The sequence below is a fragment of the Chelonoidis abingdonii genome, chromosome 5 (assembly GCF_003597395.2).
Source record: "Chelonoidis abingdonii isolate Lonesome George chromosome 5, CheloAbing_2.0, whole genome shotgun sequence".
In the NCBI taxonomy this organism is placed as follows: domain Eukaryota; kingdom Metazoa; phylum Chordata; order Testudines; family Testudinidae; genus Chelonoidis; species Chelonoidis abingdonii.
Window position 1 is genome coordinate 81447388 of NC_133773.1, and position 18936 is coordinate 81466323.

An 18936-nucleotide genomic window follows, 5' to 3' on the forward strand; every position below is an offset into this window, starting at 1 on the left:
GTATACTAAAATACCAGGCACCTCTCATAGACTGCATTTTACTTTCGTGGAACAGTATATGCAGTCAACGAGACTAGAATGTGAAGTAAACCTTTGTTCATTATGCTACATATGTTTACAAATTATTGTATTGCATACTTCCTGTCCTCAAATTCCTCAGACCTAGTCACTAGCACTTTGCAAGTGGTTAGTAACGGATGCTAAATAAATGGCTAGTGTAATAAAACTCATTTTTTTTCTCCTTGACTAAAGGACTGGCAATTGACAAGAATGGATTAATCTACTTTGTTGATGGGACCATGATTAGAAAAGTGGATCAAAATGGAATAATATCAACTTTGCTTGGCTCTAATGATCTAACCTCAGCACGACCTCTAACATGCGACACTAGCATGCACATCAGCCAGGTATTAAAAAACAGCTAATTTGGAGTGGGTTTTTTTGTTTTTTTGTTTTTTTGTTTTTTTGGCGGGGGGCGGGGAGGGCAGGAAGAAATAGCCTGAGGGTAAAGCTAGGCAGCTTGTTTGCTCCCTGAAATAGAATCGGGTGAAACATGTTGAACATTTATATATTTAACAGGATAACTGTGTTAAGAAACTTATTCCAAGGGCATGATTTTCAGTATATTCTACTAGCAAATATATGCTGCTGTATTCAATTTTTCTGCACATAAAGTTCAGCGTAGTACAGAACAACATAATTGTCAGCAAGAAATGTTAAGTATAGTAATAAAATACCAGCAGAGTAGCAAATCTATTAGACCAGTATTGGCATAATCATATTTTTTAAATGAACAGAACCACTAATGTCCTTAGTCTATTAGTGTGAATGCCAAGATACTTTAAAGAGCTCAGAGGACCTTTTTTTATAGGTCCCAATGGAGTTATATGAAGGGACTTTACTGTTGCTGTGATTGAAAATGGAATACCAATACAATATTTCACAATCTGGAAAGTACTGAATTTCATTTTGGGTATTATCTGATTACTGCTAGGAATGGTACAATATAAGTAGGTAGTTCCTTGATATCCATTCCTTGAACTTCTACTTAGATTTAGACTCTCTGAATTGGCGGGGGAGGGGGGCGGCGGGGGAAGAGGTTTGCATGTGCATATAAGGTCATTCCAGATTGAGGGGGCAGAATGCCTGTAGGATAGTTCCAGCGCATCTTTTTTAAGATACATAATTTGCATAAAATTGTTTCTTTTACTCCATTTGTGTTCATATGAGACCTTTTGACTAGTCTGATTATAACAAATCAGAAATATCCTATAAGCATTTTCTAAAACTATTATCAAAAAGGTTAAATTCAGTTCAGCAAGCTAATTGTACTTAACCCAGATTTACTGACTAGTGAAACCCTTTTCTTTTTTTAGGTACGTCTGGAATGGCCCACAGACTTGGCTATCAATCCAATGGATAACTCCATTTATGTTTTGGATAACAATGTCGTTTTGCAGATCACTGAAAATCGTCAGGTCCGTATTGCTGCTGGGAGACCAATGCACTGCCAAGTGCCTGGCGTGGAGTACTCTGTCGGAAAGCATGCTGTACAGACCACTTTAGAATCAGCAACAGCTATTGCTGTGTCCTACAGTGGGGTACTTTACATTACAGAAACTGATGAAAAAAAGATTAACAGAATAAGGCAGGTTATAACTGATGGAGAGATCTCGTTAGTTGCTGGAATACCATCAGAGTGTGATTGCAAAAATGATGTTAACTGTGACTGTTACCAAAGCGGTGATGGGTATGCTAAAGATGCCAAACTTAATGCCCCTTCCTCCTTGGCTGTGTCTCCAGATGGTACATTGTACATTGCTGATCTTGGAAATATTCGGATACGAGCTGTGTCAAAGAACAAGCCCTTGCTGAATTCAGTGAACTTTTATGAAGTTGCCTCTCCAACTGATCAAGAGCTCTATATCTTCGATGTTAATGGTACTCACCAATATACTATGAGTCTAGTCACTGGAGACTATCTGTACAATTTTAGCTACAGTAACGATAATGATATCACAGCAGTAACGGATAGCAATGGAAATACACTTCGTATCAGACGAGATCCCAATCGGATGCCAGTGAGAGTGGTGTCTCCGGATAACCAAGTGATTTGGTTGACTATAGGCACCAATGGATGCCTGAAAAGCATGACTGCCCAAGGCCAAGAGCTTGTTTTATTTACTTATCATGGCAACAGTGGGCTTCTGGCAACTAAAAGTGATGAGACTGGATGGACTACATTTTTTGAGTAAGTATAGAAAAAATAAAGTTATATGATTAGTCTCCACAGTTCTGGAGTCCAGTATTATGATTTGAAATACTTTTAGGGCTTTGACAAAATTAAGCTTTAAAAAGATAGTACTTTTTGCTAACTTAAACAGTTCTGTACATTCTTTGTCTGTCTGACATCTTCCAAACTTTAATGTGAATTAATGATAGATTGATTATCCAGAATCTGTGTTTTATACTGTAACACAGTTATTATGAGACAGCAGCAAGCTTTGTCCAAAGTGTCATAGCTCAGGCAAACAAGCTTTTGTAGGCTTCTGTTAAAAATCTAGATTTCTCTCTCTCCTTTTGCTCATGATACTCCCATTGGTTCTGTAATAAATACTAAGCCACTGGAAGAAATTTCTTTTGGTGCCTAGTCTCTACTGTTTGGTCTTTCAAGTGAAAGCAGTCTATCAGATGAGTACTCTGTATCAAAAAAGCTAGAATGGAAATTGTTTAAGTGTTGGAATGTCAGAAAGTAGAAAATATGCAGGAGGGTTCTGATGGATAAAATGGCAAGCTTTCCCACAGAGGGATCATGGGCGGCCTCTAGAGCAAGTGGTTTGATAAAAGAAGCGTAGGCCATGGTGAAAGTGTCATTCCCATGCAGGACCAGCGCTAGGGTTTCTGGCGCCCTAGGCGCCAGGCCATTTCGCCACCCAGCGCGTGGGTCTCGTGGCTCCGGCAGAGCTGCCGCAGGCATGCCTGCGGCAGGTCCACCGGAGCCGCGGGACCAGCAGACCGTCCGCAGATACGACTGCGGCAGCTCCACCGGAGCCGTCTGCCGCCCCTCCGGCAAAATGTCGCCCCCCCCCGCAATGCTGGCGCCCCAGGGAAAGCGCCGGCCCTGGGCTGCTCCCTGACCGGGGGGGGCGCCCTGACCCCGGAGGGGGGGCGCGGGCGCTGGGTCGTGGCGGCGCTCCCTGACCCCGGGGGTGCGCTGACCCCGGGGCGGGGGGCGCCCTGGGTGCCCAGCTGCGTCGGTGGCTCCCTGACCCGGGGGCGGGGGGCACCTGGGCAGCCAGGCTACGGGGCGGCGACTGACCCCAGGGGCGCGCTGACCCCCGGGGGGGTGGGGGTGCTCTGGCTGCCTGGCTGCGGCGGCGGCGCGCCACCCGAGGCTCCCTGACGGGGGGGGGGGGCGGGCCCTGGGCTGCCGCAGCGGCGCCCTGACCCAGGGGACACCTTGGGCTGCTGGCTGCAGGCAGCTGCTGCCGCCAGCAGCTCAGCCCCTCCAGCAGCAGCGGCTGCAACCATTTAAAAAAATTTGGGGGGGGTGCCACTTTTTGGCGCCCCCAAATCTTGGCGTCGTAGGCAACCGCCTAGTTCACCTAAATGGTTGCACCAGCCCTGTTCCCATGGGAAGCAGCTACTGAAGGCACAGATACACCAGCAATCAGTGAGGTACACAGTAAGTAGCAAAACATGAGTGGTTAGGGCACAAGTCTGACTTGTGATTTTTACCATGCTTTTAAAAGTTTTTAAAAAAGAACTGTTTTTCCAAATGTTATCATCATATTGTTGTTATCCATTCATAATAAAATATATGAATTATCAAAAGGATTTACAGGCTACCAGATAACATTGACTGAAAAGAATCACGACATTTTGTGTCACTAGAAATACCATAGAATTCAAAATTTTTGTTTTTCTGTAGAGAACTTCATCCCAAAAATAAACAAAGAAATGAATCAATATACCAAGCACAGTTTAATAAATGTGCCACTTAAAAAACACAAGTGATTTATCAAAAAATCTATTTCCCAATTCATTAATACAATTTGTTTAACAAAAAAGCATTTTATTGATGAATTGAAAATAGATTTTTTTTTTAAATCACCTCACTCGGTAAAGAAACAGTGGAGACTGAAAAGTTCAGAAAATGGTGTCAAAGGTGATTTGGGAACACACAGAATGTACACATAATATACATATAATGATTACTGAGAGACTAGGAGAAGTGGAATCGTTCAGGCTGAGAAGAGAAAGAGTTACAGGGAACTGTATTAAGGTATTCTGAATTACAAAGGGCATAATGAAAACTGGTCAGTCTCTTCTTTTTTAACCTTTCCTATCTTGAGGATGAAACGTAACAGCAACTGCTACCAAGGTCAGGACCTAAAAAAAAGCTTTCAAGTCAGTGCACATTATAAAGAAAATAAAGTGCTGGTGTCAGGCAATGGCTGCAGAGCCGGACATCTATGTTCAGAGATAACTTCACATTTATGTCAGTGTACATTTGGCTGAGGCAGTAGAAGGGGAGCCTGAGCACCTGCATGTACTCTCCAACCTTTACATATGCCATCAGAGACGTGAGAGCAGCAGGCACTGCTTCAGTGCACATTGTGTCCTGGAGGGGAGGTGCAACTAGAAATGCTGATTTCCAACAAAAGCAGCAGGTGGAACAGAATTGCTGCCAGTTTTAAGAAATTGTTATAATAATCTGTAGATTGGCAGAGCGCTGATAGTATGTTCCCAAAGCATTAGTGCACATCTGTAATACTTAATTCCATATTCGTGCATCATTTCTTATCTTTTTAAGCCTTGACAAAAGTGTACAGAAACAAAGCAAGGACACACAGAAGAATGGGAGAATATTCAGCAGCAGGCAGGGAATACATTCTTGTTTTCATGAGTCAGAAATGTCCTTTTAACTGAGAGAACAATGCTAAGCTTCCAGGTCGATTGTGCATAGTTATTCTATTCAATGAGAATAAATGCTGTTTTAACTTCAACACATATACATAAGAATCCTGGCTTCTACCTTGCGGCTTGGACCAATCAGGGGATTAGGGGAATAGTAAGTTTGTTATTGAAACTAATGCGTCGTCTTGGTACAGCTGGCATTTTTAGCACTCTGCATTCATTTTGGATAGGGAAGAACTAGTGTTTTATTCCTACCTGTAATTTCTCTCCATGTTACTTGTAATTATTTTGTGCCTATTGAGAGTTCATTAGGAAGAGAGCTGATGGTTTCTGAATATACTTAATGGCTTCTGCATAGTTTCAAAGATAGATTGTATTCAGTACTGTTACGTGCCTGAGTGCTCTGCAAGGACGAGGCCCACACACACAGTGAGTTATTTGGCTTTAATGAAGGTAAAGTGACACATCCGCAACGGGGACCCTGGGCGTTGCTGTCACTTAGGCGGGGAACCCAGCACCGAAGCTCAGCTCGGCCTGGGTCGGAGTCCAAAGGCGGACCGGGAGCATACAGCTATATATACACAATACAAAAGCAACTCATACATATGCAAAAAGGGACTTCCCACAGGCTATGTCCGCCCTTTGGCCTAAGGCCATACAAACTGGTTTCAACCAGTTAAAAGCAAGTTATAACTGGCATGCTGTGTCCTACAATGACCGGCCACTTAGCAAGCAGGGGCTTTTCACAAGGCCGCCGAGAAAGCGGAGACACCCTAGCTAGGCCGTGACACAGTCTTCCACAGTCCCCTACAAATACCAAGTAGTTTACACTTCTACTCTTTCCATTACAGGTAGGATTTAGGGTAATATGTTTCATGAGCTAAATAATTACTTATTTCTTGATTCAGTAAACGACCATCTTTCACATCTGACCTTCTTTCATGTAAACTTTCTGGTCTCTGCTAGGTATGTCCAGCTAACTAATAGAGCCCCTTTGTGTTTTGACACTATGAAAAGGCCATCTATTCCCTTCAGTCAGTATTAGTTTTCCTTCCATGCTACTATTTATGTGCATTTATAAACAATAACCTCACAGTATTGACTCATTACAATTCCTAAACTGAAATAATTACAGAGAAAGATAAAGAATTTCACTCATCCAGAATATAGAAATAAATAAAACTGATACCGAAAATGAAGACCTCACTGACTGTGTAGAGCTATGCAAAGTGAGAGCACGTCATTGATTTTGGCAAGAATATAAAGTTCTTTAAAAAATACATGGTGCTTCAAAGCTCCTTAAATGTTTGTTCATATAAAATCTCCCTACTTAGGGCCATGTGTTTCCTTTTTGAAAAGGAAATGATAGATATGAACAAGGAAAATTCATTGTAAATTTCCTTTTAATTATTGGTGAATCTGACTATCTCTTTGCTTTCCAGAGCCACAGCTTCTGTAATCTATAGACAGAAATGTATGTAGTTTATGGCTAGAGCGGGTTGAAATTTTTTTAATGGAACAGTTTTTCATCAGAAAATGCTGTTTCATCGGAATAAAAAGTTTTGTGAAAACATATTGATTTTAATTACATTTTCTTTGGGAAAAAGTCTCAAAACAAATTATTTCAACTTTCTTGTTATGGTTTGATAATGCCAAAATATTTTGCATTGACTTTATCATTTCAGTTCATTTTTAATTGTGATACAGCATGGCCAGAGGGCAGCATAAGAGTGTTAGCAGGGGGCCTTATTCCCTGCCAAGGGAGGAAGGTTTGCTTTAGATTAACTAGAACAGCTGTGGCCAATTAGAGCACCTGACTCCAGTTAGAGCACCTGACTCCAGTCATGGGATATAAACCCCTGCTTCAGTCAGACAGGGGGTGGTAGTTGAAGGAGAAAGGTTGGATTGGAGCAGAGTGCAGATTGCAGAAGAGAAGAGTTTGTCCAGAGAGAAATAGAAGGTTTGGAGGAGTGCTGCGGTGGATTGGGAAGCCCAACAGAAACCCTAGGTAAGGGGCACCAGGCTTGTATAGAAGAGAGGCGAGAAGCCCTTCACAAGCTGACGGGTATGAGAGGGAAGTAACCCAGGGGAAGAAACCGCTAGTCAAGTGGTTCACCACAACCCCAGGGCCCCTGGGTTGGGACCTGGAGTAGAGGGCGGGCCCAGGTCCCTCCCTCTCCACTCCCCTCCTCCAAGGACACTAGGGGAGTGATTAAGAACTGGTTCAGAGGCAAGCAATATCGCCCTGAACCTACCCCAGAGAAGAGAGAGCGCGAGACCCAGAGAACAGTACCGGCAATTTGCCACATAATTCATATTAAAATATTTAAATATTATATTATTTATATATTTATTATTATTTATATGTTAGTGTCTTCATAGTATTGAAATGTTTTGGCATTATCAAAACATTTCAGTGTTTGCTAGCAACATTTTTTGGAATTTCTGTTCCACAGTCATTTGCAACATTTTGACTTTTTGTTCTGATTTGGAACAAAAACAAATGCTGGAATTTCCCACAGAATGAAAATTCCATTTTCTAACCAGCTGTATTTGTGGCTTGTTTGTTCCACACTCTGGTTGTCCAACATATCCTGAAAGTTGTAAAAGTTCAATTGGAAAAGCCACCACCATTGTTATAAGTATAGGGTCAGTTTTTTGGCCTAAATCTGCAAATGTGGGCATAAGAGTTTATCTGTACAAATCCAGCAGGACTGGGACTTAAATGCAAGGAACTCTCATAGATTTCAGTTGATGTCCAAAGATCTGAGAGGAGATCTAAAAGGAAAATTTTGCCCTGAATGATCTGGCTGGTTGCCCTGACAACACTAAGCAGTAGGACTTGATCCTTTTCAGGATTTTCCACGGACTAAATCTCTCTAACATAACATGCAAAAAGGCCATTTTAAAAAGTGCCCTTTTATGAACAAGTACATAGCTAAAATGCAGGAAATTTGTTTCTGTTCTCTCTTTTCCACTTTTCTTAAGCAAAACACAGCCAAGTAATCCTGATTAGCATGTGATGTTGCAGGCACACAGATTTAGGTATCAATTTGTGAACAAACTATGTTTGAATTCCATAGTGCTATATTAGATTGCCTACCAGTTATTTGCTTCATAATTTATGTTTTTATTGTAAAATGGTACTTCTGAATTCCTATGCTGTTAATTATTATAGCCTAGTGGATAAGGTGTCTGCTTTATGTTTCAAAGGTTGGTAGTTTAACTCTTAAGGTTGTATTTTTTTTATTAAAACGTACAGTAACTTCAGTTATGATCCATTATTGTAATTCTTGATTCTTAACAGTTTGCTAAAGCAAAAAAAAATGAGAAAATGATCCTCTGATACAAATCATTTCACATCAAAAAAGAGTAAGAAATCATCCATAGAATAATGTATATATTCAGCCATGCTAAAGGTCAACATGGTCCATTTCCCATTGTTATAAACCATCTTGCTTAATCTGAACTTTTTTTAATCATGGCTGTTTCTTTGAATTATTTTTCTAACTTTTTTTTTACATCATCATCTTTGGATGAGATTCTCTGTAGCAGATCAGTATGTATTACATCATTTTTGTACAAACAGTTTCAACTCTGCTGTGTTCTCTCACACATGGTACGCTAGCACAGGTATGTGAAATGAATAATATCTTTATCTGAACTGAAGATTTTGAAATGCTGAAGTGAAAAAGATTATCCATATTATATGTCACAATTTTGAAAACCCTGAAATTAATCCATGTAATCCATATATTGGTGTAAGGAACCAAAAGTTCTCCATGGAATGTCCCAAAGTGCTAGAATTGGCCAGTCAGACCTCCCAAGCTGAAAAAGATTTAGTTTCAAAACTCTCCATTAATTGAATGTTTGAGTCTCAAGAGCATTAATTATTCCAGAAACTCACTGTAATTTGCATTCAAGTAAATTGACCACATGCTTAAAGCTTCATTCTGTAAAGTGCCCAAGCATTATGGTAACTCTCTGCTATTGCAAATGCAGCTGACTTTTAGATTTAACTAAATTGCTTTGAGGTTGACAGAATCCTGCCATATAAACAATTAAAAGTAGGGCTGCTGTTATGTCCTCAAAAGCAGAACTTATTTCCAATTTCAAACGTGCACAAGGTTGATACGGCGGCGTAACATCATACCATCATCAGTTTTCTAACTGCAGTAAAGTTATTCTCTGAAAGTCATTAGACCAGATCCTTGCTCATCCCCCTTCAATCAGTCTGGTTTGCGCTCCTCAGGAAACACAAAGTAGCTGTAAAGCTGCCCTAATGGAACTGCTAGGGATTCCTTTGGCATAGGAGAATTCCGGCATGGCATAAAGCCAAGATAGTTGGCTGTATGCCGTCTTCTGGAATAGTGATACACTGCCATGGTTACAGTCTGCTGAGGCACTGATGCCCCATCTCCCTCAAAATAACAGTAAGGAACCCACTTCTCTAAATGGCCCTGGGCTAAAATATTCCAGACTTGCTGTCTTTCAGAGCATGCTGCAAAGTTAATTTGTTTTACCTGGTCTTCAAGGAGAGTTAGGGGACATTGAAGTACTGTACAGTGCATTTGGGATGTTGTTTGTATTTAGAGCTGCTACTTGGTAGAAGGGGTGAGGTGGTTGACATTTCATGTTGTAAATTTGACTAATTGGAGTGGTACTCAGAGCTTGTGTGTGATTTTTTTTGTTTTGTTTTAAGTCTCAAGCGGGAAAAACAGGTGTGTCAGGGCCAGGATGAGATGTGGCTGGACCACCTTACACTCCAGTGATGTGTGCTAGTAATATGGTCCCTAAGGGATAATTTAGAGCAATCCTTAGCCTGGGCTCAGGATCAGGGGAATGGAAAGAGATCTTAGAGCCACATTTTCCCCCTTCCTCTTTGGTCCTGTGCCAAGCAGCTCTATAAGACCCTTTGTCTTAAGTGTAAAAAAAAAAAAAAAAGTCCTAGTAGACATTTTAAAATAAACAAACATTAGAATTCTGCATATTTTGTCTAATCTCTCCATTTAGTATCTACATATCTTAGTGCTATCTGGTTGTTGGTGTTAGCTGCTTTAAATCAATTTGTGGTCATTTTTACTCTCCTGGAGGATGTACAAAGGATGTACATTCCCTGTGCTAATCTAAAATTTTAACCTTCAACTTTCTCTTATCTACAGAAAAATTTTGACCATCTATGTCATTAACCATGAATTAATTCCAACAAAGAAATCTTAGTTAAAACTAGCATCAATTTTTGGGCCTTTTGCCTTCAATCACAGGTTTAATGTGATTCCTGAAAAATTCTTTCAGCCAGTAGCTAAACATTTTAGTACATTAAACTACAGCCTGACTGATCTCAGGATAGTCTCAGTGAAGAAAATTCTCAAACCTGAAGAATTGTTTGAGGCAATAACATCTGAATATTTGGATTTCAAAACACTAGCTCCCTAGAGCTTAAACACCAAGGAAAAGAGCTCTTTTTAACCCTGTCTAGTGTTACTTGGCCCGTAGAAGGGAGCACTTACTAAGGCTAAGCATGCATATTTCCTGCTTGTATATCTAATTCCTTTCTATGTTCTTTCCTCTTTTCTTTCAGGGATGGGTAGCATCAAGCAGACACAGGTCTGCTCCAGATCCCAGGTGCATCCCCCCTGCAGTCCTCATTGCTTTTCCTTCTTTTCCCCATCCATTTGGCCCCCAAATCTACTCCTCCTGCAGTATTTTGTCACATTTTTTAGCTGCTCTCTGATCCTCCTCCCTCTTTCCAAATTCCCCCATCAGTTCTCAAAGGCACATTTGGTTGCCTGACTTTTCCACTCCCTATGGTACCTTTCTTCCTAATCCCCACTTGTATCTCCTGACATCCTGCTTCTCCCTGGGCATTCTATGCCCTGAGCTCATTTGTCTTTTCACCAAGGGACTGAGGATGGAAATAAAGGAGAGTGACATTAAAAGCAGGGATGTTGCTATAAGTTTATTCTGTCCCCCTTGTTAAGCAAACACGTATTCCAGACAATTTAGAAAAGTTTTAACATCTTGCAGAATGTGAATTCTGAAGTTAATTTTTATATGGCGTTCCAAGTAAAAAAAAATCCCTTTTACCTGCTTGACTGCTCAGCATCATGCTTTACCTATTGTGGTTATTATTAAAATTAATAATGTGTTGACTGCTGGCAGTTCTTTCAGTGTTGTATGATTCAGAAGAGGGTACAGGCCCTGAACTGAGTAGTTTAGCTGCCCCACATACCAGGCACCAACATTCCAGTGAAATGCAGCAACGGTGAAGAGATGACATTTCAGAAGTAAAGAAAATGTTTCCATTTTACTCTCTCTTTTATACACTTCCTGATGAAGGCTGAAGTGGAAATATTGTAAAACAATATTTTGGGCCATATGCTGCTTCCCATATTAGCACAAGTTGTCTCATTATAGACACTGGGATTGCCTGCAGGAGTCGATCATCTGATTAAAAAAAGATTGACAGAACCATTTTCCGTCAAAAATGCAGTTTTGTTGAACTATAAACATTTGGCAGGAATGTATTGATTGCAATAAATTTTTTGACAGTGATAATGAATGAATCATTTTATTTCAATAATGTTGGATAATTTAGTTTAGAGAAGGTAAAATCTGACATTATTGAAATGATGTTTCCATCTTATAAAAGAAACATTTCTATTTTATCAGAACAAACAAACAAAAATAGACATCATCCAAACAAAACATGTCAGTGGTTCCAAGTAGAGGTTTTGCAGAATTTTTCATTTTGTACAAAATTTCAGCTTTTCATTCTGATTTGGAATTTATTTATTTTTAATGTCAGAATTTCCCACCGAATAGAAATTCTGGTTGCTGACCGGATGTGAAGAATAATCCACGAAGGATTTGAACTGTTGTACTATACTGGTTTTGAGTTATTTGTTCTGTTATATCCATAATAGCTGGGTAGTAGCCATTAAAGGCTACACACACAGAGAATTCTTTGGCTCTGCTGCTCTGAATCAGCCTAGCATTAGAAAATATACTACACATCCACTGCACTGGCAGGAGGATGGACTACAGATGATCAAATATGTCTTGTCTGTTTCTGCCTCGTATTACTCCATGTTTTTCATTACTTCTAAAACATCGTGCAGTTACATCATCTCAAAGCCTATTCACCCTGTGTTCCTACCACCAACATGCTTGTTCAGGCCCTGAGTATCTCTTGCTCCAACTATTTCTGTCTCCTCCCACCCACCCATCTCTTCCCCCATCAACGAGTTCAAAATATGATGGGCAAAAAATCATTCACCATGCTTACTATATTGACTGTGTTCAGTCTCTCTTCAAATTCCTTTCTTGTCTTCTCCTATATCAAATTCTTGTCTATACAACCTGGCTCCTGACCGCTTCTTGGCCTGTCTTTTTCCCCATTAGTGAGCTCGAGCTACACAGCTTGTATCTTTGTATCTGCTTCATTCTTCATCTCCTCCAGCTGTCTTCTCTGGCACTCCTTCCATGGTATCTCAGTCACCTTAAACCTTCTCTTTGACTCAGCTCAAAATCCCCTACACACATTTTTCCTCCAAATCCCTCCAAAAAGTGCAATGTGCAGGCTAACTGTCGTGGTTCCCTGGACCTACTCTACCCAGTTATGGCAGTGGGGGCAGCATTAACTTCTGCTCCTGGCAGAAGCTCTTATGCTGGCCAAGGATGGGGTGTAGTGGAGTTTCACTCCATTATACCAGCTCCTCTCGCTGCCCCTGATGTGCCACCTTGCCCTTATGCCATAAAACTCTAGTGAGGGATGCATCAGCACTGTGTGGCAAAGCTGACATGAGGGAACCACCTCCACCTGCTTCCCACTAGCCAAAGATTTGCCCTATGCAAAGGAAATTCTTCAGCGACAAACTCTGGCTAATGTGCATTCCCTGTGTGCGTGAAGGCAGTAGATCAGAGAATCCAGTCTCAGTTCTTCAGGGCAGAAACTTTCTCTTCATATTGCTAATGCACAGTTGATGCAACAATGTATTATGTAACAATGTTGAATCCAACTTATTATTTCTGAGACTTTCTCAATGATAATTGTGCAGCTTGTTCTAATTGTATGTTTACATTTCTATTGTAGATAAATTGTAAAAATGCACAGATTAACTTTCTTCCTAAAGGTTTAAAAATTTAAATTCTTTTTGCTCTGAAAACAGGCTGTGACCTTGCAACTCTCCATAATATAAAAATAGCATAACATTACAGTCTCATAAATGTAATAAAACAAAATATTAAAAACTACAATTCTGGAACATAATGAACAACAAAATCCTCTTACTATTTCATAATATGCCTGCTTAGAGAACAAGAGTAAACATGCTAAATAGCATCCTATTACCAGTGCTCTAGGCATCAACGTGAAAACTCTGAAGAAAAACTTTATCTCGCTCCCTAGATATTTATAGAGAACCTCATGTTCGTGGTAGCAAAGTACAGTGTATCTTAGTTCATGTACTTTTACCTTTTTTCTTCATTTTTCAGTCCTTGGAAGCTTTTTATATAATGTTGGTCTTTAAAGGTAAGTTAAGTAATAAAAATAGAAATGAGGTACCATCAAATAGGTGGTAATATCACAATGGCAACTATGATCAGCAATATTATAAAGCTTCCATGCAGGGGAAAGTGAGAGGTGCCTTGGTTTCCATCAAGAAAATCAGGAGATGGTGTCTGTAGTGTTTAGAAAAGCACTCAGGAGTCAGGTTAGTTGACAAGAAGGCAATAGCACTTTTATTAATTGCATAAATACCCAGCTCTACCTACCTTTCCTCAGGCTTCTGAAAGTATCTCGTTCACTCCCAGCAAGATCCGAGGCTTCGCAATGCCATTAGCTCAGTCACTCCCATATTAAAATGATCTCATCTCCTTTGCATAGTCATTTCCGTAATATCTATTCTTACAATGCAACCAGAAGATGTTTTCATTTTTTGCCTCACTTATAAATCAATTAAAATCTATTCCAGATCTCACTTTGATATGAAAAAATATACCCTTCTAACAGAGGGTCTGATCCAATGTACATTCAAGTCAATTAAAAATTCCCTTTGACTTCAGTGAATCCAGGAGCAGGCCCAGAATAAAAAGTGCACTGTTTTCAACCACACCAGATTCCAGCTTCATGTCCTTACCTCAAAGGCCCTTCATACTTGTATCTCCCAACTTATCCACTTATGTGTCTTGTCATTTCACCTACATTCCCTGAGCTCTGCCCAGGGCAGACTCCAGCTTTTCTGCCAACCCAAGCGGCAAAAAAAATTTTTTTTAAAGCGATCGTCAGCACTTTGGGGGCAGCTCAGTCGAGCCATTCCTTTCTTCGGCAGCAGTTCGGCGACGGGTCCTTCACTCCCTCTCTTCCTCTTTGGTGGTACTTTAGCGGTAGCTCAAAGAGGAAGAGAGGGACGGAGGGACACGCTGCCAAATTCCCGCCAAAGACCCGGACGTGCCACCCCTTTGTATTGGCCGCCCCAAGCACCTGCTTCCTTAGCTGGTGCCTGGAGCCGGCCCTGGCTCTGCCACAGATATAAGGCCTATACGCTTTTCCATTTCTCCTGTAAATGTGTCTGTGCTTTCCTCCACACTTCCCCTGCATGGAAATCCTTCTCTTAATTGCTAAGGATGCTATCATCTCTTCCTTCAGTCACACCAAGACCCTCTGCTGTGTGTCCTACAAAGGAATCAGCCCATAATTGTAGACTAGGTTGTGTGGCAGATGGGAATAACTGTTTTTATTTTTTAAATCTTTCTGATGATTTTGAACCATCTGAAACCATCAACGTATACAAACGTTAGTCTGTTTAACTGCATGATCTTATCATATCCTTTATCCTCTCTTCCCGCCGTTTGTTTGTCACAGTGCGTTTGTTGCTTCTTTCAAGTTAGATTTTAAGATGTTTTGGGCAAGGGCCATGTTTTGGGGAGGGGGCCACTGTCCTTTGGGGGCAATTGTGTGTTATTGAATATTGATTGTTTCCCTTTGTAATGTTTGAGCTCATATTTAGAAAGATATAGTGTCTTTCATCCCAAAGTTTCTGATTATGTTTTACAAATTATTTGTATACGGCATCACTGAAACGCAGCCACTTCTGAGGCAGAAATGAGGCCAGTTCAGAGGAGGATAGAATGAGGAAATATAAAAGAATTTTCCTAAAAGTAATAAATATTAGGAAAGCTTTCACTTAAACTGGAAGATGAGATGTAAACAAAGTTATCATCCTTCCTACTGGTATCTGTGGAAGTTATGATGTCACAAAAACAAGCTTATGACTTCATGGGAATAAACAGCAGAAGCAGAGGACCTTCTGCATCAAAGTGACTTTCACTTTAAAAGTTTAGAAATTTTTTTAATTGAGCCATTTAAAAAAAGTAGAGATTGGCAGAACTTCTTTATCCATACTTGGACTCCTCACTTTGTTTGAGTATTTAATACTGACCAAGTAGTAAAATTATTGGAATTTAATTTTTCTTCATTTTGCTAAACTTTCTGTAAACATAGAATTCAATTTTATAAACTTTAATACTGTACTGAAGTTATCAGTCACCCCTTAAACGGTTTTAATAGGGCCCCCATCTTTCAAAATAAAGTGATACTACTTTAGAGTAACCAGAAAGTCTAGCCAGACTACCAAGACTAATTCTCAATTACCCTGGTACCCTTTACACCACTCTGACAGTGTAAATGAGCTTTAATATAAATAAGAATTAGGCTCACAAGGTATATCCTAAAAGTTCATTCATCTGAATGATTGTTCTCCAGGATTTACACTGTCAAAACACACAGATTATTTGTCAGTAATGAAAGGATTCAAATAGGACAAGTGTGTAGAAGTGACACTGAAGGTAGATACATAATAGTAGGAGACCTAAGAATATGTACAACAAGAAAGGGCTTTACCCTACTGCTCCTTTCCATAGCACTTCAACAACAGTAGCATTAGCCCAACAAAAATTCTAGTTATCTTAATTATACTGTGTTTTCTGGAAAACACTATGTGCAGAAGCACTAGAGCCATGAACTAGATCCTTTGTCTAGAATGGTGTTGTAAATTTGAAAATGTAGAAAAAATCCAAAAATGTTCATAATAATTTAAATCAGTATTCTATTATTGTTTGTTAGTGCAATTAAAACTGTGATTAAATTTTTTAATCTCATGATTAATCGCGATTTAATTTAACCATGATCGCTTTGTCTAGTCTCAGTTTATGGTAGTCTTAGACCTGTGACTGGCAGATTGTTTTTACTCCACTCAAGATTTTGGGGGATAAAATTCAGGACATTTTTTTCTTTGAGGTTAAATATAATTAAAAGAACGTTGTTATAAACTAGTATATCTTAAAGCAGTGGTTCTCAAGCTTTTGTACCGCTGACCCCTTTCACACAGCAAACCTCTGAGTGCGACCCCGCCCCTTATAAATTAAAAGCACTTTTAAATATATTTAACACCATTATACATGCTGGAGGCAATGTGGGGTTTGAAGTGGAGGCTGGCAGCTCGCAGCCTCCCACCTAGTAACCTCACAGCCTCTGAGGGGTCACAACCCCCAGTTTAAGAACCCCTGTCTTACAGGCTCATTTCCCTGTATTTTCTTTTTTGCATTACAGATCCTACTTTCTGTCAGTGTAAATGTGAGCTTAATGGCCTCAACAAGCTGAATGAAACATTTTATTGCCACATTATAATAGATTTTCAATATGTATCAAAATGATGATAGACATACAGAATGACAGTATTTTGTACTTATTAAAGATGAGCTTTGAACCTTTTCTTCATGCTCTCACTTGATGTAGTTTGCCACTAGAAACATGTGCAGAGTACTCTGATATGCAGACCTCTTTATTGACAAAATAGAAGCAATCTGCAAAGGTTTTGTGAATTTTCTGTTCACTCACAATAAGTAGAGAGATACATTAGAAATATCTTCAATGCATGTTCACTGAATATATTAATAGTACTGTTCATCCTATCACCCAATTTATACATAGATATAATATGAAAAATGTTCATGCCTCATTCCTCAGATACGCTGTCAAATAATGTTAAAGCAAGGCAACAAATACATAAATGTATTTGAATTGCACATCTTGTTATCTGAGATGTGCCAGAAGCAGTGTCTTTTCACTTTGAAACTGACATGTTTGTAAGTTCCATAATTATTTTTCTTCATTGTTGTAATCATGAGAAGGGAGAAATTCTGCAAGCATGCGTTATATAGAGGCACTTTGAAAAACAATATTGGCCATACCCTGACGCCAGGTTTTACAGAAAGCTTTACTATAAAGTTCAGTTCTATGGCTCCATGTTTTAAATTGAAATAATTTACTGTATAAAATTGTGACAGTTGCGACCAAGGTAAATTGCCTCTGAACTGAGATACATGCCGTATAAGGCACAGGTGAAAGTTATGTTGTGCAACTAAGCATGGGACATTTCCTCCTGCAACAAGGTTTTCCTAGAAGTTACTACATTGGAAAATGAAAGAGTGAAGAAAATGTCCTGTATAGGCTAGAATCGAAAATGATATGGAAAGGGATGCAATTAAAACTGAAGAAGATGGACATCAGAAGAGAGCATTCCAGCAGTTAGAGATCACAAGGTCAAGAGTCTGAGAAGATAATAATCATTACCACTGAGCGTCTCTCATTGTGGAAAAGAAACCTAGCTGGCAGCAGTAGATGATCTTAAGTAGGCCAAGGAGTCTGACTCTCCGAGCCAGCTCTACCTATGGTGTTGTTAGTTTAGTCTCAACTCTTGCCTTTTGTGGTCATTGACCATATGAGGTGATTTTGTTAAGGTGAGTGGAGTAGAGTTGAGAGAATTTGAGAAAGGCACTGTAGACTGGTGAGTGAGCGTAATTTTTTTTTTCCTTGAAAAGTTCACCATGTTTCCCTTCCTCAAGGGAAATTTGAGAGGTTGGTTGAGTGGCTTAGTTGTAGAACCTGGAGTGCATGAGGAAGATCAGAAAGGCCTGGAGTAGTAGTATGTGTGTTTGTGGGTGGGCATGCAGAAATCAAAGAAGCTCTGAACAGCCAAAGAGAGGGGGATTGCTGTCTAGCCTTAGATCCAGTGTCTTCACGGGTAATTTCAGTGTTAGACCACTGGGCAGATAAAACAAAGTTCTTGGACTAAAACTGACAAGTTTGGATGAGAAAAATATCTGAACTCACCAACAAATTGTAACAATATTGGATATAGTTAAAAAAATGAAAAATAACCTAGGAATGCCCAGGATGATGCCTAGAGTGACGTTGCCATGTCTAGTGCCCTGATAAGGAAGTAGTCACATTTCACATTATTTGTGGAAGAGATCATGTTTAATAAAATACTGCTACAGTGTGTACTCATATGCTGTGATACAAAATGAGGGGCTCATATTACAATCCAGCATGAAATTGAATTTATGGTAAACTACAGAAAGAGCAGAGTCGAAGGCAAATGGAGTATTTGAGAAATCATGAAAATGCAGATTGGACACGGGGAGAAGAGATTTTTGCTGTGTAGTGAATAAATCATGGAAATGAAAGATAGTAACGGAAGTGAAGAAAATGGGAATGTTGGGAAGAGTGATTGGAGCTAAATCATCAAGCAGGCTAGATGCTTTGGAGTGGCATAGGAGTTGGATATTCAGCCTATGAAAACTAACAGAGCTGCTTTCTCATTGAATGAGATCAGAGAGAGCCAGAAAGTAATCACTGTATAGTGTGTTAATATTGAATTGTGAGGGTTGTGCTGTGAGGTTGTTATATTCAGTGACAAAGCAGCCCCCTCAGTATTTCTCACCCACTCTTTTCCCCTGGTTGCTGAAAGGGAGGAGTATCCTCTCTGCGTCTTTGGCTTGCTTTCCTTCTTTCTGAGAATAAAGAGCACCTCCCCTCTGTTTTTCCCCCACCCCTACTAACCTTCCAGGTTGTTGAGAGAGAGAAAGTTGCCCCATTGTTGCTGGGAGAGGTAAGAGTTTCCCGTCTATCTCCTCACATTCTGGATTTGAAAGATAACGCATCCATAGCTC

General features: G+C 39.9%; 1 protein-coding gene across 13 annotated transcripts in view; it reads left to right on the top strand.

Annotated features, from left to right (window-relative positions):
• TENM3 (teneurin transmembrane protein 3) overlaps positions 1–18936 on the top strand; it is a 704125-nt gene that overhangs the window by 657396 nt on the left and 27793 nt on the right. For all 13 annotated transcript variants that reach the window (XM_032780127.1, XM_075066391.1, XM_032780134.1 and 10 more), the window contains 2 exons: positions 253–407; positions 1377–2251. In XM_032780127.1, coding sequence (XP_032636018.1) covers positions 253–407; positions 1377–2251 — 1030 coding nt within the window. The remainder of the gene's footprint in view (positions 1–252; positions 408–1376; positions 2252–18936) is intronic.